General features: G+C 45.2%; 2 protein-coding genes across 4 annotated transcripts in view; both read left to right on the top strand.

Moving 5' to 3' along the window:
- The window catches only part of Hmx2 (H6 family homeobox 2), a 7,520-nt gene extending 5,010 nt beyond the window's left edge, over positions 1-2,510 (top strand). Inside the window, exons 2-3 of one of the 2 annotated variants that reach the window (XM_090346858.1) lie at positions 325-599; positions 1,390-2,510. In XM_090346858.1, the coding sequence (XP_090202984.1) occupies positions 326-599; positions 1,390-1,955 (840 nt within the window). In that variant the 5' untranslated portion in view covers position 325 and the 3' untranslated portion in view covers positions 1,956-2,510. The remainder of the gene's footprint in view (positions 1-324; positions 600-1,389) is intronic. The other variant, XR_016537893.1, reaches the window with a different exon arrangement.
- A 3,492-nt stretch (positions 2,511-6,002) lies between these two features.
- Positions 6,003-19,145, top strand: Bub3 (BUB3 mitotic checkpoint protein). 2 transcript variants are annotated; one of them, XM_090345679.1, is made up of 8 exons: positions 6,003-6,114; positions 6,516-6,710; positions 7,188-7,257; positions 9,031-9,182; positions 11,338-11,496; positions 15,360-15,537; positions 15,769-15,985; positions 18,205-19,145. In XM_090345679.1, the coding sequence occupies exons 2-8, from the start codon at positions 6,516-6,518 to the stop codon at positions 18,212-18,214; spliced, it is 981 nt and encodes a 326-aa protein (XP_090201805.1). In that variant the 5' UTR covers positions 6,003-6,114; the 3' UTR covers positions 18,215-19,145. The 2 variants fall into 2 exon arrangements, with proteins under 2 accessions (XP_090201805.1, XP_090201804.1); XM_090345678.1 differs by lacking the exon at positions 18,205-19,145 and adding an exon at positions 16,965-17,330 and having other exon boundaries at positions 6,005-6,114.
- Positions 19,146-20,577: the final 1,432 nt, after the last annotated feature.

Here is a 20,577-nt window from a genome sequence, read left to right as displayed (position 1 = left end):
CGATTGGCCGCGCCCGGGGAAACCTCTATGCAAATGAGGCCGCGCCGCCCGCGCGCCGCCCGCCGGGCCCGCCGGCCCCGGGCGGGGACGGGCGTCCGCGCCGGCGGGGCGGGCTCACCGCGAGCGGCGCGGCCAGGGAGCCCCGCGCGTCCGTCCCGCGCCCGCGTGTCCCCCGCACGGAGGGGACGCCGCGCCGGGCTCGCCGCCCCCTCCCCCCGGCTCCCCGCCCCTCCCCCTGCCCGCCCGCCCGCCCGCGCCACCTTCCACCCAGAGCGTCTTCTCTAAAGGGAGTTCTTGGTTTCCTCCGATTTCTTATGAACCCAGGATGGGAAGCAAGGAAGATGTGGGCAAGGGGTGTCCGGCGGCCGGCGGCGGCGTCTCCAGCTTCACCATCCAGTCCATCCTGGGCGGGGGCCCCTCGGAGGCACCGCGGGAGCCAGCAGGCTGGCCGGCCAGGAAGCGCAGCCTGTCGGTGTCCTCGGAGGAGGAGGAGCCGGACGACGGCTGGAAGGCGCCCGCCTGCTTCTGCCCAGACCCGCACGGCCCCAAGGAGCCAGGCCCCAAGCACCACCACCCCCCCATTCCTTTTCCTTGCCTGGGTAAGGATCGCACGCCGCCAGCCGGGCCGCCTGTGAGCGCGAGGGGAGCGAGGCTGCGCGCCCCGCCACGACTCCCGAGCCGGGTCCCGTCAGCCAAGGCTGCCCTCGCCGGGGGTCCCGGGCCGAGGGGCGAGGGACTCGCGCGGCCGGTGCCTCGGAGGCCCGGCGGGCGCAGGGGAGGAAGTGGGGGTGGGGGAGACGGACCCCGCGCAGCCGGGGCTAGTGGAGGGAGGGTGGGCTGGAGGGGACGCGGGCGCATCGGACGGGGCCCAGGGCGGGCGCCGCACACGGCTCGGCCCTCGATCGACCCCCGTGCACACGAAGTGCTTTCTTTGGGGACACGAGGTCCGCGAGCGAGGCCTCCCCGCGTCTTCTCGGAATGACTTCGCGCTACGATGACTGACCGTGGCGCGTCGCAGAGCCCAGGCCCCTTTGCATCTGACCAAGGCCTTAAGCATAGATTTGCGAGCAAACGGCCTGTGCAATACTGCCGGCGGCGAGGCTGGGGACAAACGCGCGGTTCCCGCCCCCTCCTCCACCTGCCGCCGCCGCCTTTCACCGCAGTCCTCCCAGTGCCGGGGAGTCGCCAGGGCTCTCTAGGGCGGCTCCGGAACGGCCTGGGTGTTGGCATTTGCGTGTGTTAGAGAGAGGCCGGGCGGAAGGGATTTGGTAAAGAAAAACCAAAATAAATCCGGGGCCGGGGCTGCAGGCGTCCGTTGTCCTCCGGGTCCCCAGGAGGGCCAGGGGGGCTCTTCAACCTCACCGCCTTCCTCTCTGCTCTCCTCCCCAGGTCCCCCCAAGGGCAGCGGCGGCGCGGGGCCCGCGGGCGCGGATCGCACGCCTTTCCTCTCTCCTTCGCACCCGGACTTTAAGGAAGAGAAGGAGCGGCTGTTGCCGCCGGCGGGTTCGCCCTCGCCCGGGCCCGAGCGGCCCCGGGACGGCGGCGGCGGCGGCGCCGAGCGGCAGGCGGGCGCGGCCAAGAAGAAGACGCGCACGGTGTTCTCGCGCAGCCAGGTGTACCAGCTCGAGTCCACCTTCGACATGAAGCGCTACCTGAGCAGCTCGGAGCGCGCCTGCCTGGCCTCCAGCCTGCAGCTCACCGAGACCCAGGTCAAGACTTGGTTCCAGAACCGCCGCAACAAGTGGAAGCGGCAGCTCTCGGCCGAGCTGGAGGCGGCCAACATGGCCCACGCGTCGGCGCAGACTCTGGTGGGCATGCCGCTGGTGTTCCGGGACAGCTCGCTGCTGCGCGTGCCCGTGCCGCGCTCCCTCGCCTTCCCCGCGCCGCTCTACTACCCCGGCAGCAACCTCTCGGCCTTACCGCTCTACAACCTCTACAACAAGCTGGACTACTGACCCGCCCGCCCGCTGCCCGCCCGCAGACCGCGCCCGGGCCCGCAGACCGCGCCGCGCGGGCCCCGGAGCGGACACCTTAAGAAATACACCATGTGTATTCACGCATTACCTCTTATTTATGGCCTCTGCCCTGCTTTGTTTGTTTGTGGGTTCGTTTGTGTCGGGTATTTATCCGCATTCCTCATGCCAGACCCCCTGCTTTCGACCCCCACACCAAACCGATATGCTTTGGAATCCATTTTGGAGAGGGATGTTTTCTAAGGGTGGGGTGAGAAGTGGGACTTTGGGCCACCTCGGCTTTGGCTACTAGAGGAAAAAGAGAAATCAGAAAAAAAAAAAAAAAACAACCACCACCAAGTTAGCCAGGCATACCCTCTCCTCTCCCCGCAGTGCACCCCGGTGTGGATGCCCCGACAGGCGTTCCGCCGGGCCGGCCCTCGGGGGGGCTTTGGACGTCGATCTGACCGTCTCTTTTCGTTCCCTTCAACCTGAGGATGGTGAGGGGGGCGAAATAGAGACAGCTCGGATCTGTACATATTTTTCAAGAGAAAAGGAAATAAAGACATTTTAAACATCTTTGCTAACTTTGGAGAGGTCGGTTGCCCTTCCTGACGACGCACGGAAGGTGTTCAAGCTCGTCGGTGCGTTTTGGTGGCGGAGTTTGCCTGTGTCTCTCCTTGGACGGAGGGTGAGGATGGTGGCGGGGGTTAAAGGTGTGATCTCTGGCGTTGGCGGGTGAGAGCGGGGTGGAGCTGCTGGCCTGTACCGTCTCCAGGGCCCACGATCCCCATCCTGAGCGAACTGGGAAGCTCTCCCGGTGCGATCCAGACCCAGGCTCGCTCCAAGAAAGACAAAGGCGGGGTGCAGGCCTGGCTGCTAAAGCCGTGGCTTTCCGAACGAGCCGGGTGGGGACGCGGGGAAAAAAAACAAAACAAAAACCACGCTCCCGGCGCTGGGCTCGGAGGAGACGCGGCCCTGCGGGGACCCTCCGGGCGCCGGGCCGGGGAAGCGCCGAGCCGGGGGCGCCGCGGCGGGAAGTGGCTGTGCGCGGGGAGCCAGGGCGCTTCGGGTGTCGCCACGTTTGCATTGGAAGAGGTCGGCCGCGGGCGCACGCGCCGCCCTCGCCTTTCCGGACTTGACTCCGCCGCGCACGAGGCGGCCTGGGAGGCTCCGGCCAGGGCCCAGGGCGCAAAGCGCGGCTTCCCGGGGAGTTGGCGTAGAGGAGCCACCTGTTCGGTCTGCGTCGGGCACGGGGAGCGGAGCTCCAGCGCCACGTGGGGCGAACGCCACCGCCCGGCCGCCCTCGCCGCCCTCGCCGCCCGGCCCTCCTCTAAGCCTGGGCAGCGCCCGCGACAGCGCCCATTCTTCCTGACAGGCTAGTGTCTCTACGCCAGGAGGCACTGAGACTATCTGCATTTTCTGGAGATATACAGCCCTAGTACTCGTTGAGAAGCTACAATATGCTTTTGGGTGGGAAGGAAGAAAAGTGATGTGGCCCCTTTATTTTATTTATTGTATACCTATCTTTTATTCCACTGAAGTTCTCCTGCTCCTCTAAGATTATTTGAGTATTTCTAGAGAAACGTCCAAATGACTTCTCACAAATTTCCTGTATAAGAATGTTACATCCATATCAGTTTTTTTTCATTTTGGCTCGCATAATAGTGGATTATAGTTGGATGACTTTTGTTTGGTGTTGGTGGGGCGAACTAGTACTGGGGCTTTAATTCAGGGCTAGGGTATTATCCTTAGCTGTTTTTGCTCAAGGCTATCATTTCACCATTTGAGCCATAGCTACACTTCTGGCTTTATTTTTATTTTTATTCATTCATTGGAGATAAGAGTCCCAAGGACTATCCTGCCGGCGTTGCCTTTCAGCTTTCATTCTCAGATCTCAGATCTCAGCCTTCTGAGTTGCTAGATTATAGGCATGAGCCATCGGTGCCTGGCTTGATGAGTGTGTGTGTCCTGTGTGTGTGTCCTGGGGCTTGAGTTCAAGGCTTGCACGTTGTCACTGAGCTTCTATGTTTAAGCCTTGTGCTTTATTTACCACATTGAGCCCCAGTTGTGTTTCCAGCTTGGGGGCAGTTAATTGGAGATGATTCTCAGGGACTTTCCTGCCCCTGCTGGCTTTAAGTTGTGATCCTCAGACCTCAAGCTCTCAAGGCACTAGTATTACAGGTGTGAGCCACCAGCTTGATGACAATTTTAATCGTATGGGGCCAAACATTCTCTGGAGGCTTGCTTCTCTTAGAGGAAGTGGTTTCCTCTGATCATCATAAGCCCTTAATTATAGAGTGAGTTTACCCTTAACACTTAGAAATTGACCCCTTTCCAGTTCATCTTATGTACTGATATTTTACCCTTTTTACTAACCCAGTAATTAGCAATCATTAGTGATGCTATAGTGCAATGAGTTTCTAGGAATTCTTCTCTCTTACAGGTAACTATTGCATATATGCACACAACTTTGGATTTAAAATGTTGTTCAAGACTCCCATTGTTGCTAGATTTTCCATCTCAAGCCCATCAATTCATTTGAATAATCAGAAAAATCATCAGTCTCCTTTCAGCCCCTAAACTAGATTTAAAAGATTGACGTTTCTTAAAACTCAAATCGAGTCCGGCTGCAACTACATGCCCAGAGGGACCTGAATCATACACACAGTGGATAATGAAATACACTTAGATTTTATTAACGGGTAATTTATGCCTAGAATCTCGAAACGGTAATGCAATTAAACAAACAACTGGGAGAGGGAACCAAATAAGCCAGGAGATAAAAATTATTTAGCCAAAGTTAGAATGGAAATAAGGCAGTGCATTTAAAAATTTTGAACTTTAGTCATTAACTTTTCACACCAATGCAATGAGCAGAAGGATTGTTTTGTGTGTGTTTATTGTCCAGTCAGTAGAAGTGCATCCAACTCACAGTGCATCAGTGTCTAACGATGTTTTCTTTTTAATATACCTCAAAATGTAAATGCTTTAATCCTATCAATTGCCTCCCACCGCATACAAAATCACATAACCACTGTCTCTAAAATAGAGAAGAGATAATATCCTGGAGTTCCAAGAGTAAGTTAGTCCCTAAATTCTAGTGATTCAGCATTGCTTTACTTTCATGGAGTTAAAATGATTTCTCATTGTTGAAGTAGTCTTTTTGATTCTCGTTTATCTGGAGGGCTCTACAGACAGGAAATGGCTGGCAGGGTGGAAAGGGGAGGCTTATCGCCGTCACTTTAGGATGTGGAGATGAACGCATCTCTGTAAGAATCTGTTTGGGCTTTAGAACACTGCAGAATATTTGTTTCTTCATGGAGAGTTCTCTCCAAAGGCCTGTATTTTAGTAGATTATAGTTTGATGAGGGCTGTTTTGACCAAATGTATCTTTCCAGAGTTTCTCACCAGGCCTGGAACAAGATGCTATGGAGAGATAAAACGTAATAAAAATAAGTATTAGCTTCTATAAGGCCAGTAGAACTTAAGACCGTGGGAAATGTGAAACCCCGAATCTTCTGTGTGCAAACTCCCAAAGTGAGAAAAGAAAAGAAGGCAAATAGTTCAATGAAGGAGAAGAAATGCTTCAGTTTTTGGTTCACTTCTCAGGTGTGTGCACGCCCAGAGGAAAGAGGAATTTAACTTTAGTCTACGGTTGCGTCTGCGTGGCTGCGGGCAGGGGGCCGTGAACAGACCTCTAGAAAACAAAACAAAACAAAAGCCAAAACATCTTTCCCTCCCACTAGTGAGAAGACAGCCAGGGGGGTGGCTTGGGAGACTACATTTCCCAACGTGCTGAGCGCCAGCGTGGGGGGACGCGCGCGCCGCCTCGGCGCGGTGCACCGTGGGAGTTGTCGTTTTTTTAGTCGCTGTACGTGGACTCTAGGGCCTCCGGGAGGCCCGACGAAGCCACGTGATCAGAAAAGCCGGGGTTTCCCTTTGAGCCGGAACAGAATGGCTGAGCCGACCGACTCCGACAGCAGAGCGGACCAATCGGTTTCCCGGAGTGAGCCGTTGGCGTTTGAAAGCAGCCAATGGCAGGCCTGCGCCGGAGCTTCCTCTCCGCCTCCATCGCCGGGCCGGAGAGTGTCGGGAGGGAAGGCAGGCGGCGGCCGCGGCGGGTGGAGATCGGAGACGTTACTTCGGAGGGGCGCCCGAGGTAGCCGTGCGCGGCGGCGGAGGGGCGCAGCCGCGGGCCCTCCGCGGACCCGGGGCTGCCCCGGGGGCCCCCTTGCCTTCCCACTCGCTTTCCTTTCGAGAAGGCTTGGGGCGGCGCGTGTCGGCGGCGGGCAGGCCGCGCTGGCAGCCGGGGGAGCGGGGCCGGGCCGGGCCGGGCGGGTCGGGTCGGGGCCGGGCCGGGCGGGGCAGGCCAGCTCCGCTCGGGGCCGGGCCGGGCCGGGGGGGGGGGCGGTTCTCACTGTGGCGGGCCCGGGTTTGCGCAGGCGCAGACCTCCCGTGGACCTCCTCCGGTCCCCCCCCCCTCGCCCCCCGTCCGCACGCCCTGGCTGTCCCTGGACCCCCGGGCCCCGGGCCGACGCTGACCGGCTGTGTGTTCCGTAGATGACGGGTTCTAACGAGTTCAAGCTGAACCAGCCGCCCGAGGATGGCATCTCCTCGGTGAAGTTCAGCCCCAACACCTCCCAGTTCCTGCTGGTGTCCTCCTGGGACACGTCGGTGCGCCTCTACGACGTGCCCGCCAACTCCATGCGGCTCAAGTACCAGCACGCGGGCGCCGTGCTGGACTGCGCCTTCTACGTAGGTGGCTCCCTTCCCGCCCCCCGTCTTCAGGCTGGGTGGGGGCAGCCCTTTCGGTGACCTGCAGCACCCACCTCCAACCAGCTGTCCAGGCCAGCCTGTCGGGTCTGCAGGTAGCACTGGGGAGACGGAAAAAACCGGATGCTGTCTGGTCTTTGAGATGAGGCTTAGGTGCTTTTTGGACCTGAGGTGATAATGGGACTTGAAGTGTGCAGCAAGACGAGACAGACACCTCTTGGAAGAAGCGACTTGAAGCTTGCCCGGGGATGGGGTAAAGCAGCAGCCCCTTCCTTGAATCGGCTGACAAGAGCTGCTGTGATGCCATCCCTGCCGGCCGTTTTGCTCTATTTGGTTGAGTTACAAAGGTGGTCATTCGATATCCTGAGCATCGTGAGCAGCTGGCTGGAGAAGTAAGAGTTTTGACATGCCTCCCAACGCGGTGCACCTTTTAAATGTTTTGTAACTTACACTTTGTAGGATCCAACACATGCCTGGAGCGGAGGATTGGATCATCAGTTGAAAATGCATGATTTGAATACTGATCAAGGTAATAGGGCAACATTTTTTTTTTTAAATCAGATTTTAGTTACTAGTATATTAAGTTACAAGTATTTAGGGAAAGTATTTGATGAATTGTTTAGTTACTAAGGTGCTCAGGGGGAATTAAAATGCGGTTGAATTCTGTTGTTTGTTTTGTTTAAATTATAACCATACAGTATACCAGAAAACATTGCACGTGTGTGTGTGTGTGTGTGTGTGTGTGTTTTGGCAGTAAAATCACCATTCTAAGTGTTTAATGGAAACGACAGGTGTTTGTCTTTAGAGGTCCATGGGATCTTGTAGTGGTTTTGGCTCATTAGGATTTTCCAAGACACATTGAATGTTCTAGGATAATCTTTTTAGAAGCTAGTTTACTTTAAACTAGAGGAAGGGGCATTAAAAAAGAAACCAACAACCCACAACATAATAATCAGTCATGGTTATATTAGTCTTGCAATGGAATGTATTTCATTTCATTAGAGGCCCAGATATGAAATGACATTTTTTTTTTTTTTAAATCACGTTGAGGCAGAGTGAAGATGGGAATGGAACTCACATGTGCTCTGAGATCTCTGAGCTTTTGTTTATCCTACATTAGCCTTAGATATTGTTGAAGGAGATGCCAAGTCACAGATACTGAGTTGAACAGTGGGAGAATAGATGGAGGATGGCACATAAACAATAAGTGCTCAATCAGAACAAGCTTTTGCATAGAGGTATTTTTCTATGTAACTTTCAACTGCCTAGATGTGATTTGGCTTGCCAGTAATTTACCTTTTATAATAAATTATCGTTCAGGTTTAAGTTTCCTGTATTCAAAAATTTAGGAAAAGATATTCAATATTGTAAATTGTCGCTTAAGAGAATTATCTGTTGAGTCTTTGAAGACCATTTCAAACTTTATGAGACAATTTTTGTCTCTTGTTCCAATGTTACACTGTTACAAGGGTTACATTCTTGAGAATCAAAACTTACTTTATGCATGTGTGCATGCCTGGGAGTTGAATGAAGTCTCTGGTACTGAGCTACATTCTACCCATCTCTGTTCATTCATTTGTGTATCCTTAGGTTGCATAGGATTTTAGCAAATTTGCAATAATTAAATAAACTGGGATATTGTAAAGGTTGAAATTGGTAGGAAATATATTATGCATTAAAAATTTGACCTACAGTGAAAACCACGTGGATAATAGAGACTGAGTTTATATGGTCTTGAATAAATTGAGTTGACCCAAACATGAACAGTTAAAAGTTACATCAGAAAGTGATTGTCATGCAAAAGTCTGTACCCATCTCTGATGGTCCTGTAACCACATAAATAAGTTGTTTTGGTTTTTTCTTTTAATTAGCATTGCTTTAATGTTTAAGATAACTAAGAGTCGCAAACATATAGGAGACCAGAGTTCTCTGTGTGTTTGTTATTATTCAACAGGTATTCTTAAATACCTGGCAAGCAGAGAGATTCAGAGTTAATCAAGATTCTTGATGACAAAACCCAGAATCAAGTGAAGAAATTGTCAGACATGCTATCATTTAATGTAATTAGAAACTCAAGGGAGCCTTTGATAAAATGGTGTTAGTGAATCAGATATGCAAGTGTAAGTGAATGGAGAGGAAAGGATAACTTGGTAGTCATGGAGAGACTTTTCTGTATACAGACATTTCTGTGGAGTTGAATGATACATATAATTGAACATTCTTTTTGTTTATTTTTCTTTTGAAAAGTCTTTGTTTAATTGAGATAGTAAAGGTAGGTGTTATTTTTCTTTTTTTCCAATAGAAAACCTTGTTGGAACCCACGATGCTCCTATCAGATGTGTTGAATACTGTCCGGAAGTGAATGTGATGGTTACTGGAAGTTGGGATCAAACAGTTAAACTATGGGATCCCAGAACTCCTTGTAATGCTGGAACCTTCTCTCAGCCTGAAAAGGTAGGATTTTTATATTCATAAACTGTTGAGGGTGAGATGAGTTGTTGTTGTTGTTTTTTGCCAGTCCTGTGCTTTGAACTCAGGGCCTGAGCACTGTCCTTGGTCTTTCTCAAGGCTAGAGCTCTACCACTTGAGCCACAACACCACTTCTGGCTTTTTTCTATGTATGTGGGTACCAAGGAGTCGAACTCTGGTCTTCAACCACTAGGCCAAACTCCCACCCGGATTGTTTTAAACGTAGTGAGAAAGGTATTATATGATCTGAGGTTTTAACAGTTCGTATGTATGTATGTATGTATGTGTGTGTATACATGTGTGTGCGTTATGTATATATATTTTTTGTATGTTTATGTTTGTGTGTGCATGTGCATGCTGATGAGTGTAGCTTGGAGTCTTTTAGTATTCTAACCTTTTGATCTGTGTGAGGAAAGTATAATTGAGAGTTCTGACTGTATCATCAGACTTTATCAGATGGTAGTTTTTAAAGATGGATGATTGTAGTGGTTTAAAAATGTCTCCTTGGTGTAAATATGCTATTCAGTTCCTATTAGCCTTCATTATATACAGTAGTGTATCCAAAGAGCCATTATTTTTGTCACAGCACAGTTGGATCTACTTCTGGCAAGACCTTTGTTCAGAATAAAATAATTGCATTGTTTCTAGTTTTGATTTATGGTTGTATGTAACATGGTAAGAACTGTGATGAATTGCTGACAGAATATCATATAATGGACAGCCACAGTGAATCAAGCTGCTTATTGGTTCAGCAAGGTTCATTATGTCACTTTTTTTTAATACTTTCTTTGATAAATGTATATACCTAGTCAGTAGCATGACAGTAGTTTCCTTTGATTTATGATCAGTGGGGATAGAAAGTACTACTAGAAAGCTGTGTGTCACCTGTGTAGTAGAGATTTAAGGTAAAATTCCTGATATAATTGTACTATTATAAATTGATCTTTCTGGATTCTGCTTTTTAAGTTTGATAGTTCATGCATCTTAGGTTAATTTTCATTTCTCTGTAAAAGATTTTGTTCTCTGATAGAGTATTTAAATCTGCAAACATTAAATATTTTCAATCTTAATACTTATTTTTCTTTTAGTCACACTAGTTAAGTTGTAGAGTTTGCTATTGTGACATTGCATTATTACGGAGGTTCACCCCCCCCATCCCCTCTGGCCAATCTAAAGGTGGCATGCCAGTATTATGCTATAATTGCTGAGTGTTGAAATTTTTAACCATGTCGTGGTGAATCAATCAATCTCTCTAAATATATTTAATGGCAGTTCTTTGAGGTTGGAAATACTGGGTCAGATTAGAGATGTTAACAGAAAATAATAACCTTGATTTTGACCTTAAGTCAATTTTTAATTAATATAATCTGGAAAAATTTGGTACCTCTGGTCTCCAGGAAATATCTTTACAAATAAGCCACCAGATGTTTGCAGGAAAAATTGTTATTTACAATAAAGGATTTTTTTGGTGGAAATTTAAATATTCTCTAAAAGGTGCTAAAGTGCTTAACATTTTTTTCCCCTAAAGATAATCATGTGTCTTACATTCTGAGTATGATGGCACCAGATGTATAGGTATAGGAGACCTTGCCGTAGGCTGTTGTCACCCTCTTTCTGATATTGAGCTTGTGTTACCAGAGGCATCCAAAGTGCTTGTAAAGGATAGCTCTTTCCTGCCTCCAGGAAAGACTGGGAGAATTCTCTGATTTAGAGCTATAAAGTGAAATCTTTCTCCAAAAGTTGGTGTAGTGATGGAAATAAAATAATAGTCTAAAGTAAGAGCTTAAAGGTGTCTTGAGTTATTTTGTTTTTATAGTCTCATTTTGAATTTTCTTTTCCCCTTTTGTATTTCTTAAGTGGAATGAGGAAGCTGGGAAATTATTTTTTCAATGAAGAACATTAAGTCTTTAAAGTACTTCTGTGGACTTAATTAGAGCATATTTTATACGATACTTAGTGAAGCCTTAAGAATATTGTCAGCTTGCTATTTAGTATGGATTATTTCACAGTGTATCTAATGTTGGTACCTATGGGTGAACCTGGTCAGCTTTCTTAGGGTTTTATGATTGGGTGGACTTTGTGGGGTAAAAAGCCATTTTCAGAATACAGAGGAATTGTAAGTTTTGATCTCTCCTGAAAGGTATACACCCTCTCAGTGTCTGGAGACCGGCTGATTGTGGGTACCGCAGGCCGCAGAGTGCTGGTGTGGGACTTACGGAACATGGGCTATGTGCAGCAGCGCAGGGAGTCCAGCCTGAAATACCAGACTCGATGCATCCGAGCCTTCCCAAACAAGCAGGTATTCAATGATTTGACATTACCTTTAGAGCTTTTGTGTGTATGTTGTGTGTGTGTGTGTGTGTGTGTGTGTGTGTGTGTGTGTGTGTGTGTGTGGTCGTGAGGCTTGAACTCAGGGACTGGATGCTGTCCTGAGCTTTTTTTGCTCAAGATTAGCGGTCTGACATTTGAGCCACAGCTCTTCTTCTGGCTTTTTGGTGTTTAATTGGGGATAACAAGAAGGGGTCCCACAGATTTTTCTGTCCAGGCTGGCTTCAAACTATGATTTTCAGTTCTTAGCTTCCTGAGCAGCTACAGTTAACAAGTATGAGCCACCAGTACCCAGCCCTTTAGAGCTTTTTATATTCTTTTGTAGATATTACAGCTTACAAACTTAGAAACCTGCGTGCATGGTGCCGTAGAGTGGCTCTGGTCAAGATGAATTGTACTCAAAAATGGACGTACTGACTGGAAATCTCTTTGTATGTTACTTAAAGATGATGAACATACACATCCAAATTAGCAAATTAAATTTGGAAATTGAGGTTTTCAGAATTTGCCGTTTTTCTTTCCTTTTGGAACAGCAGGGTTTTGCTGTGTAGTCCAGGCTGTCTCCTCCCTTAGCCACCCCGATGATGTGCACGGCCACACATACTTGGCTTTTTTTTCTTGGTTTCTGTATCCTTGATACTAATACATTTCTTCTCTCACTTGATTATAGAATCAGATGCAATGGCTCCTCGCAACAGTCATTTTTTTTTTGGTGATGTTAGGGTTTTGAACTCAGGGCTTTGATTTGGAAGTTATGCACTCTACCACTTTTGCCATGCTCTCAGCTTAGCTGTTTAGCTTTTGCTATTTTTCAGTAGTGTCTTTTTTTTTTTTTAAACTGATTGCCAGCCTTGGACCTTGGTGCCTCCTGCCTAGGCCTCTTGAATAGCTAGAATTACAGTCCAGTGGAGATTCTTAGTTCTGCAGAGTGGATCTCCTTTAATCATCACTTCAAGAAATTAGATTTTTCTTTATTCCTTCGGGAGCTTACTTGTCACCTTGTCCTTAAAGTTGTAAGGGGAGCTGGTTGAGTGGTCAAGTGGTAATAAGCGTTTTTGTAAGAGGAAAACGTCGTTAAGAACAGCAGGTATATTTGGAATCATGGTTCTCCTCTTGGCCCTTTGTCTCAGAAGCCTAGTGTAACTTAGGTGATATAAGCACTGACCTGGTGAATATGAGACCCTGGGTTCAATTCCTAGTACTACAAAAACAAACCAAAAAATAATCTAGGCTTTTTTTTTTTCTTTTGAAGAAAAAGATAAAGAGGTAAAATTTAAAGAGATTTAAATATGATTAAAATATGCTTGCATTACAGAAATACTGAGATATATATGAAATATATATATATATATAATTTTTTTTTCAAGTCCTGAACCTTGAACTCAGGTCCTGTGCACTATCCTTGGGCTTTCTCAAGGCTAGAGCTCTACCACTTGAGTCATAGCAACACTTCCACCTTTTTTCTGTGTATGTGGTACCAAGGAATCGAACCCAGGTCTTTTTTTTTTCATATATATATTTATTGTAATTGATAGAGGGGTTACAGTTATATTCACCAAATAGAAGGTGCATTACTTCACACACATTGATACCCCTTCTCATGTTTTTGTCCCCATTTCTCTTCCTCCACCCCTCCCCTCATCTTGTTTTTCCCCTTCCCTTTCCTATTTCAAATAAACAAATAAACATATATACAATATACCAGATAACAAGGTAAGATATTGTGAACCCAGGTCTTTGTGCCTGCTAGGCAAGCATTCTACCTAGGCCAAACTCCCGGCCTATTTGTGTGTGTGTGTGTGTGTGTGTGTGTGTGTGTGTGTGTGTGTGTGTGTGTGTGTGTGTGTGTGTGTGTGTGTGTGTGTATTTTGCCAGTCTGGGGGTTTCTACCTAGGCCAAACTCCCGGCCTATTTGTGTGTGTGTGTGTGTGTGTGTGTGTGTGTATTTTGCCAGTCTGGGGGTTTCTACCTAGGCCAAACTCCTGGCCTATGTGTGTGTGTGTGTGTGTGTGTGTGTGTGTGTGTGTGTGTGTGTGTGTGTGTGTGTGTGTATTTTGCCAGTCTGGGGGTTTCTACCTAGGCCAAACTCCCGGCCTATTTGTGTGTGTGTGTGTGTGTGTGTGTGTGTGTGTGTGTGTATTTTGCCAGTCTGGGGGTTTCTACCTAGGCCAAACTCCTGGCCTATTTGTGTGTGTGTGTGTGTGTGTGTGTGTGTGTGTGTGTGTGTGTGTATGTGTGTGTATTTTGCCAGTCTGGGGCTTGAGCTCTGGGCCTGGCCCATTTGTGTGTGTGTGTGTGTGTGTGTGTGTGTGTGTGTGTGTGTGTATTTTGCCAGTCTGGGGGTTTCTACCTAGGCCAAACTCCTGGCCTATTTGTGTGTGTGTGTGTGTGTGTGTGTGTGTGTGTGTGTGTATGTATGTGTGTGTATTTTGCCAGTCTGGGGCTTGAGCTCTGGGCCTGGCCCATTTGTGTGTGTGTGTGTGTGTGTGTGTGTGTGTGTGTATTTTGCCAGTCTGGGGCTTGAGCTCTGGGCCCGGCCCATTTGTGTGTGTGTGTGTGTGTGTGTGTGTGTGTGTGTGTGTGTGTATTTTGCCAGTCTGGGGCTTGAGCTCTGGGCCCGGCCCATTTGTGTGTGTGTGTGTGTGTGTGTGTGTGTGTGTGTGTGTGTATTTTGCCAGTCTGGGGCTTGAGCTCTGGGCCTGAACACTGTCCTTGGGCTTTCTCAAGACTAGTGCTCTACCATTTGAGCCACAGCACCACTTCTGGCATTTTTTTATGTATGTGGTACTGAGGAATCGAACCTGTGTCTTCGTGCAAGCTCTCTACCACTAGGCCAAACTCCCAGCTCCCGTTTGTATATTTTTGTACTTGAAATTTTCTGTGGTTCTAGCTTCACTTTATAATGGGAGCTTAGGGCTTTCCTGAACTCTTTTTCTATAAGCAATTTAAGAATACATTTTTTATCCTGAAGTATTGAAAAATGAAAATATAAAGTATTTCATATCTAGCATATTAGTTCTCCCTTTTATACCATGCTGCCATTTCAGGGTAGTATAAAAAAATGCTTGAAATTGTAAGCCCCTCCTTTTTTGTGTGAGTGTTGATACTGGAGCTTGCACTTAGTGTTTTCACTCAACGCTCAGGCTCTAGGCTCATACTCTACCACCTGAGACAGGTGCACCTAAGGGTTTTTCTGGTTAATTGAAGATCTGTATCTCATGAACTTTGCTGCTTAGCTGGCTTTGAATCTTGATCCTCAGATCTCAGCTCCTGAGTAGCCAGGAGTGAGCCAATGGCAGCTAGTTATAATCGCTTTGGCCTGCTCCTGTGTTAAATTTTATTTTATTTTTCCAACATGACTAGCTATAGTAAATGGCAGAGGTGGAGTGACTGAGATGGAAGACTGGTATTCCAGTCGATTTGGGTTATTGATGCTCCCAGTGAAGGAAACACCATTCTTACAGCTAGAGATGCAGAGGCCATGGAACATACACTGTATTTTAACTGAGGGAACAAATGTGAATCCTCTTCTGGACAGGAGACAGACGATACTAAAATACTTGAATTTTAAAATTTGGTTTGATGAAACAAGTTGACATTTGTGATTGCGGTGTGCATGATACTGGAAGAAACAAGTGATAATAGCCTTATTTCTTAGAATTTTGCCATGAGGGTTCTTCACATTTTATAGAGTTGTCATAACTGTCAGTTCAGCTTAAATCATTTTTATTTTCATCTCGGAAATATCTTTATTGTGGATTAAATTTGGAAACTAGTTCCTGGTTTTGGGAAGTTGCGCTTTATCATTTGTGTCCTTTGGTTCCTACTTGACAGGGTTATGTATTAAGCTCTATTGAAGGCCGAGTGGCAGTTGAGTATTTGGACCCCAGCCCTGAGGTACAGAAGAAGAAGTATGCCTTCAAATGTCACAGACTAAAAGAAACTAATATCGAGCAGATTTACCCTGTCAATGCTATTTCTTTTCACAATATCCACAATACATTTGCCACAGGTAAAGTATGGTATGCTAACTTCTATCTAATTATTAAGGCTATGATTACAATTTATGTTTAGCCAGTGTTTACACTTGTGTTTTCAAAATATTTATGAAAAAAATTCTAGTGTAGTACTTCTTTGGGGAAAATAGAGCTTTAATGTTTTTAAAATAAGCTAGCTGTTCTTTGAGATGTTTACATTTGTGACTGGACTTAAGAACCATTGTAACTCCTGAAATTACTTGTAGGTGGTTCTGATGGGTTTGTAAATATTTGGGATCCATTTAACAAGAAGCGACTGTGCCAATTCCACCGGTATCCCACCAGCATCGCATCACTTGCCTTCAGTAATGACGGGACCATGCTTGCAATAGCATCATCATATATGTATGAAATGGATGACACGGAACATCCTGAAGATGGTATCTTCATTCGCCAAGTGACAGATGCTGAAACAAAACCCAAGTGAGTATGCTTCACCTGTATTTGAGCCTTTTCTTGCATTCAACCCAGGATTTATTAATTTTTCTAAATTCATGAATAGCATTGTTGATGCCTGCTCGATATTACAGCTGACTGTAGGGCTGGAGTTGATTTTATCTTGTTCTCCCAAGCTTTCAATATCCGTAGGTTGATAGACGTCTGATGGATAAAATTGTGCCTAGTTGTTTTGTAGAGAAGAATGTCAAGCTCTCATTCTTCTTGAATAGGCTCTATTATTTGAATCTCTGGAGTTATTACTAGCTCATTGCTTCAAAATTAAGTTGAGGAATTCAAGAATAATTTATTTTGGTAAATTCTATTTAAGATATTTAAGAATTTGAACTGCCCCAATTTTTTCCTATCCATGAAGGTTGTTTCTATAAGATTTACATAGAATGAATGACCTTCAGGGCTTACTGGAAACCCAGAGTTAGTTATATGGCCTTGCCTAGAATAGCAAATTTACTTAAGTTTAAAGCTTTCATAGATGTCTTTGATTCTAGGTTGTAACTGTTGACTGAAAAGAATAAATTTTTTCGCTACCAGAATCTCAGAGCTTTCTTACTTATTTCTGCTGAGCTTATGAGAAAATTGTTAGGCATGTGTTCAATTGTAATAGTCCTACCCAAGTGTCTGTCCTGTTCCCTGTCTCACTATCCTCAAGGTCCTGGAAGAAAGTCCTCAGGAATAAAGCAAAGTTGTCAAGTTCTTGTATTTTCTGAATTAAAATGAATATGTCACCCTTGCTGAATTTGTTGAGTCCCAGTCAAGAGGCAGATTATTCAGTATTTAGTATCATATATGCTTTTACAGATTTGATTCTAGAAAAGCTTTAGATTGTAAAGTTTGTTGCATAAAGACTGTGTTTGCATTTAATCTGTCATTTTTGTATCTTCTATCCTGGTTGGCCATTTTGATCTCATGCTGTTCTTTTTTTTTTTCTTTTCTTTTGAACTTGTAGGTCACCATGTACTTGACAAGATTTCATTTATTTAAATGCCATGTTGATAATAAAACAACTTGTACTCCCTAATAGTGGATTTATTATTATTAACAAAGAAACCAGGGGAATACTAAAATTTTAATGTAAGGATGTGAAAATAATGGGAAAAGGTTTTCATTGATTTAATTTTTTTTTTTTTAAATAATGATCCCCTTAAATGTATGAGATGGTTTGATGGTTTGCTGCATTAAAGGTGTTTGGACCAAAAAAATTTAAGGGCAGTGACTATGCTTTTGAGAATCAGTTTTGACCTTGGTTTTTGTTTCTTCTGTGGGAGTAAATGTTTGTAAATAAAATATAAGTAATAAAAATCCCTTTGCATTCTTTCTGGACCTTAAATGGAAGAGGAAAAGACTGTTGAGCCATTTATTTCTTTTGCTGGTTATAGTTGCTAATTCGAAAGCTGCTTCAGACTGCTTCATGAGGAGGTTAATCTACAATTAAACAATATTTCCTCTTGGCTGTCCATTATTTTCTGAAGCAGATGGTTCATCATTTCCTGGGCTGTTAAACAAAGCGAGGTTAAGGTTAGACTCTTGGGAATCAGCTAGTTTTCAATCTTATTAGGGTGCAGAAGGAAAACTAATAAGAAAACCTCCTAACATCATTTTGTGACTGTAAACAATTATTTATTAGCAAACAATTGATCCCAGAAGAGCAAATTGTTTGAGTCAGTAATGAGCTGAGAAAAGACAGAGCATATCTGTGTATTTGGAAAAATAATTGTAACGTAATTGCAGTACATTTAGACAGGCATCTATTTGGACCTGTTTCTATCTGTAAATGAATTTTTGGAAACATTAATGAGGTTTACATATTACTCTGACATTTATATAGTTCTCCTGTCCATTTCAGTTGTCCAGCCACTGGTGATTAAGGTTAAAAAAGAAAAAAAATGATAGTGAGAATGAAATTCATTTCAATGTAATGCCTTGAGCAGAGCACGAACTTAGCCTGGCCTGTACTAGATAGTTCCAGTTAGTATTCTAACCTTTTATAGTTATTGTTGGTAATCTTTTTATTTTTAATTTGTATTACTTATAAATATATACCTCTGAGTAGGACTTAATTCTTTACTTTATCCACGGTGTAATTTTTAGGTTTTTTTTTTGATAACAGAGAAGGGTCTCATAAGTTTTTCAGTGAAACCCTGTAAAAATCTGAACCAATCTTTTGAAATGTATTTTCTTCATTTCAGGTCCACCTAATCATCTCGTGAAAGTGGTTTCTCTATGGAAAGCTTTGTTTGCTTCCTACAAACATGCTTATCCGATCCCTAAGGGATGTGTGACAGTCATTGTGGACTTGTTATTTAGCACGTGGATTTCTCTGTTTTCTGTCCTACCAGGAATTTGTGTGTGTACTCTTTACTGCCTTATTCAGGGTGGTGAGTCTGTCCCTGTCTGCCCATTAGCCAAGCCCAGTTGCTATCAATGAGTGGTTTGAGGTCTTTTGTAGCATAATCTAACCTGTTCTTTTCCTGCTGTCTAATAATAAACCAGATCCAGATCCTCGTGTGGGATTTTTAAAATATTGGTAATTAATGTAATTTGCTCCATAAAAAGGCTTTTGTAAAACAAACTCTTCATCAGGGGCATGTTGAGGATGACATTTTACCTTGAAGTTCACTCTGCTTCATTTAATTATGTATGCTGTGATGTATGTTGGTGGTACAGTGGTTAACAAAGCGATATGTTGGAATTCAGCCATTTCCTGCGTGCCCCCTCCATTGATGGATCAACAGGGCTTTTGAGCCAACTGTGCAGCTTCTCAGGACAGCCGCAGACGTACTGTGGCAGCCTCTGGGTGCCTTTTGGCATGAGCGGTGCCAGTTCCATGGAGCTCATGGAGCTCTTACGTCCCTGTGCTGATGAAATCATCTTCATGCAGAGAGCCAAATGACAGGCCCTTCTGGACTTATCCATCAAATGCTAAATCAGAGTGAAGCTCTTGGGATAGTAAATAATGTAATAGCCAGGGACTAACTGATGATATTGGTTCTTTGTTGTGATTATGCGCTTTTAAAAGTCATGACCACTTGGTTTGAGAACAGCATAAATTTGTTGTATGACAAAGACAATTAGTATGATACTGTTAACGGTGACCGAATTAAAGCCATGTTGTAGACTTGTCTCTGAATTTGTATGGGGGAGCTTTTTTTGGTGGTTCCCTTTAGATGTCCTCTTGTCTCTTGAAAGCAAACATGCTTCTTTGCCTACCCTGAGTATTACTTAACTGGCTCTCCCTTGCAATTGCCTGTTTATTTTTATAGCACCTTTTCTCCTGATTACTCAAGGATGTTACCTCATTTCATTGGTGTTCTCTTGTGTTATTTTTTTAGTGTCTCTTTTGCTAGTCTTTCATTTCTTTTTACTGCTACTACTTTTTGGGTCCTTTGAATGAATACTGCAGCTTCTAGTCTTTGCCCTTAGTCTTTTGTCTTACAGAATAGTGACTTTCAAACATGTGATCTGTGACCCAAGTAAAAAATAACACTTTGGAGCTACAGTCTAGAGCACAGCCATATATAACTGACACAGGTTCATAAAACATTGCTTGCCCTTTCCACATGTGATATGTATGATGTACGGGTGTTTCCTTTTTGTTTTTCAAGCTTTTCAGTGTTGGTCATAGTAACTGAACTGATTTGACAACCAATATGTGGGTGCATGTAACTGGGAGAAACTGGGTAGTTGGTTTTTTTTTCTGTTTGTTTTCTTTTTTAATACACTATCATGCTCAGGTGGCTCATGCTTCTAATCCTGGCTACTCAGGAGACTGAGATCTGAGGATTGGGTATTTGAAGGCAGCGTGGGCAGTTAAGTCCATGAAACTCTTACTTGTAACTATCAAAAAATCCTGAAGTGGAGCTGTGGCAAAACAAAACAAAGTAACAGCTCAAGGACAGGCCCAGGCTCTGAGTTCAAGCAGTTCTGATAAGTCATTGTGATGAGAAAGTGATATATTTCTTAATTCCACTGTCTTGTGTATAATGTATAGGATACTATGTATCCACTGCAGAATATAAGGATGTTTTAGGAGGTCATCTAGCCTTCCTGTAAGGTCCGAAGCCAGACTGTCTCTAGCTTTACTTTTATTATCTTTTACACTCTAGTTTTTGCTTCCGTGTTTAAGAACAGAATTCTGTGGTCAAACAATGTTGGCTTTCTTCCCTCTGGAACTCAGTGTACTTTAGCTTCCTGGGAATGTGGAAAATTCTAGTAGTAAAGGCATCCTTGCAAATTTGTTTGACTTTGTGCTTCAGATTGCTTTTTTTTTTTTTTTTTTTTTTTGCCAGTTGTGGGGCCTGAGCACTATCCTTGGACTTTCTCAAGGCTAGAGTACTACCCTTGAACCACAGCACCACTTCCAGCTTTTTTCTATGTATGTGGTGCCAAGGAATCGAACCTAGGTCTTTGTGCATGCTAGGCAAGCACTCTACCACTAGGCCAAACTCCCAGCCCTTCAGATTGCTTTTATCCCAAGTCTACTCTGCCACTGTTGTGCTATACCCCTGACTGCCCTTAGGAATTTTACCTTGTACCAGTCCCAGAAAACACTTGCACTCTGG

This window comes from Megascapheus bottae, chromosome 15 (genome assembly GCF_031878675.1).
Source record: "Megascapheus bottae isolate mThoBot1 chromosome 15, mThoBot2.hap1, whole genome shotgun sequence".
Taxonomy (NCBI): Eukaryota; Metazoa; Chordata; class Mammalia; order Rodentia; family Geomyidae; genus Megascapheus; species Megascapheus bottae.
The sequence above is the reverse complement of the archived record's forward strand: the minus strand, read 5'-3'. Positions and strand labels throughout refer to the sequence as shown.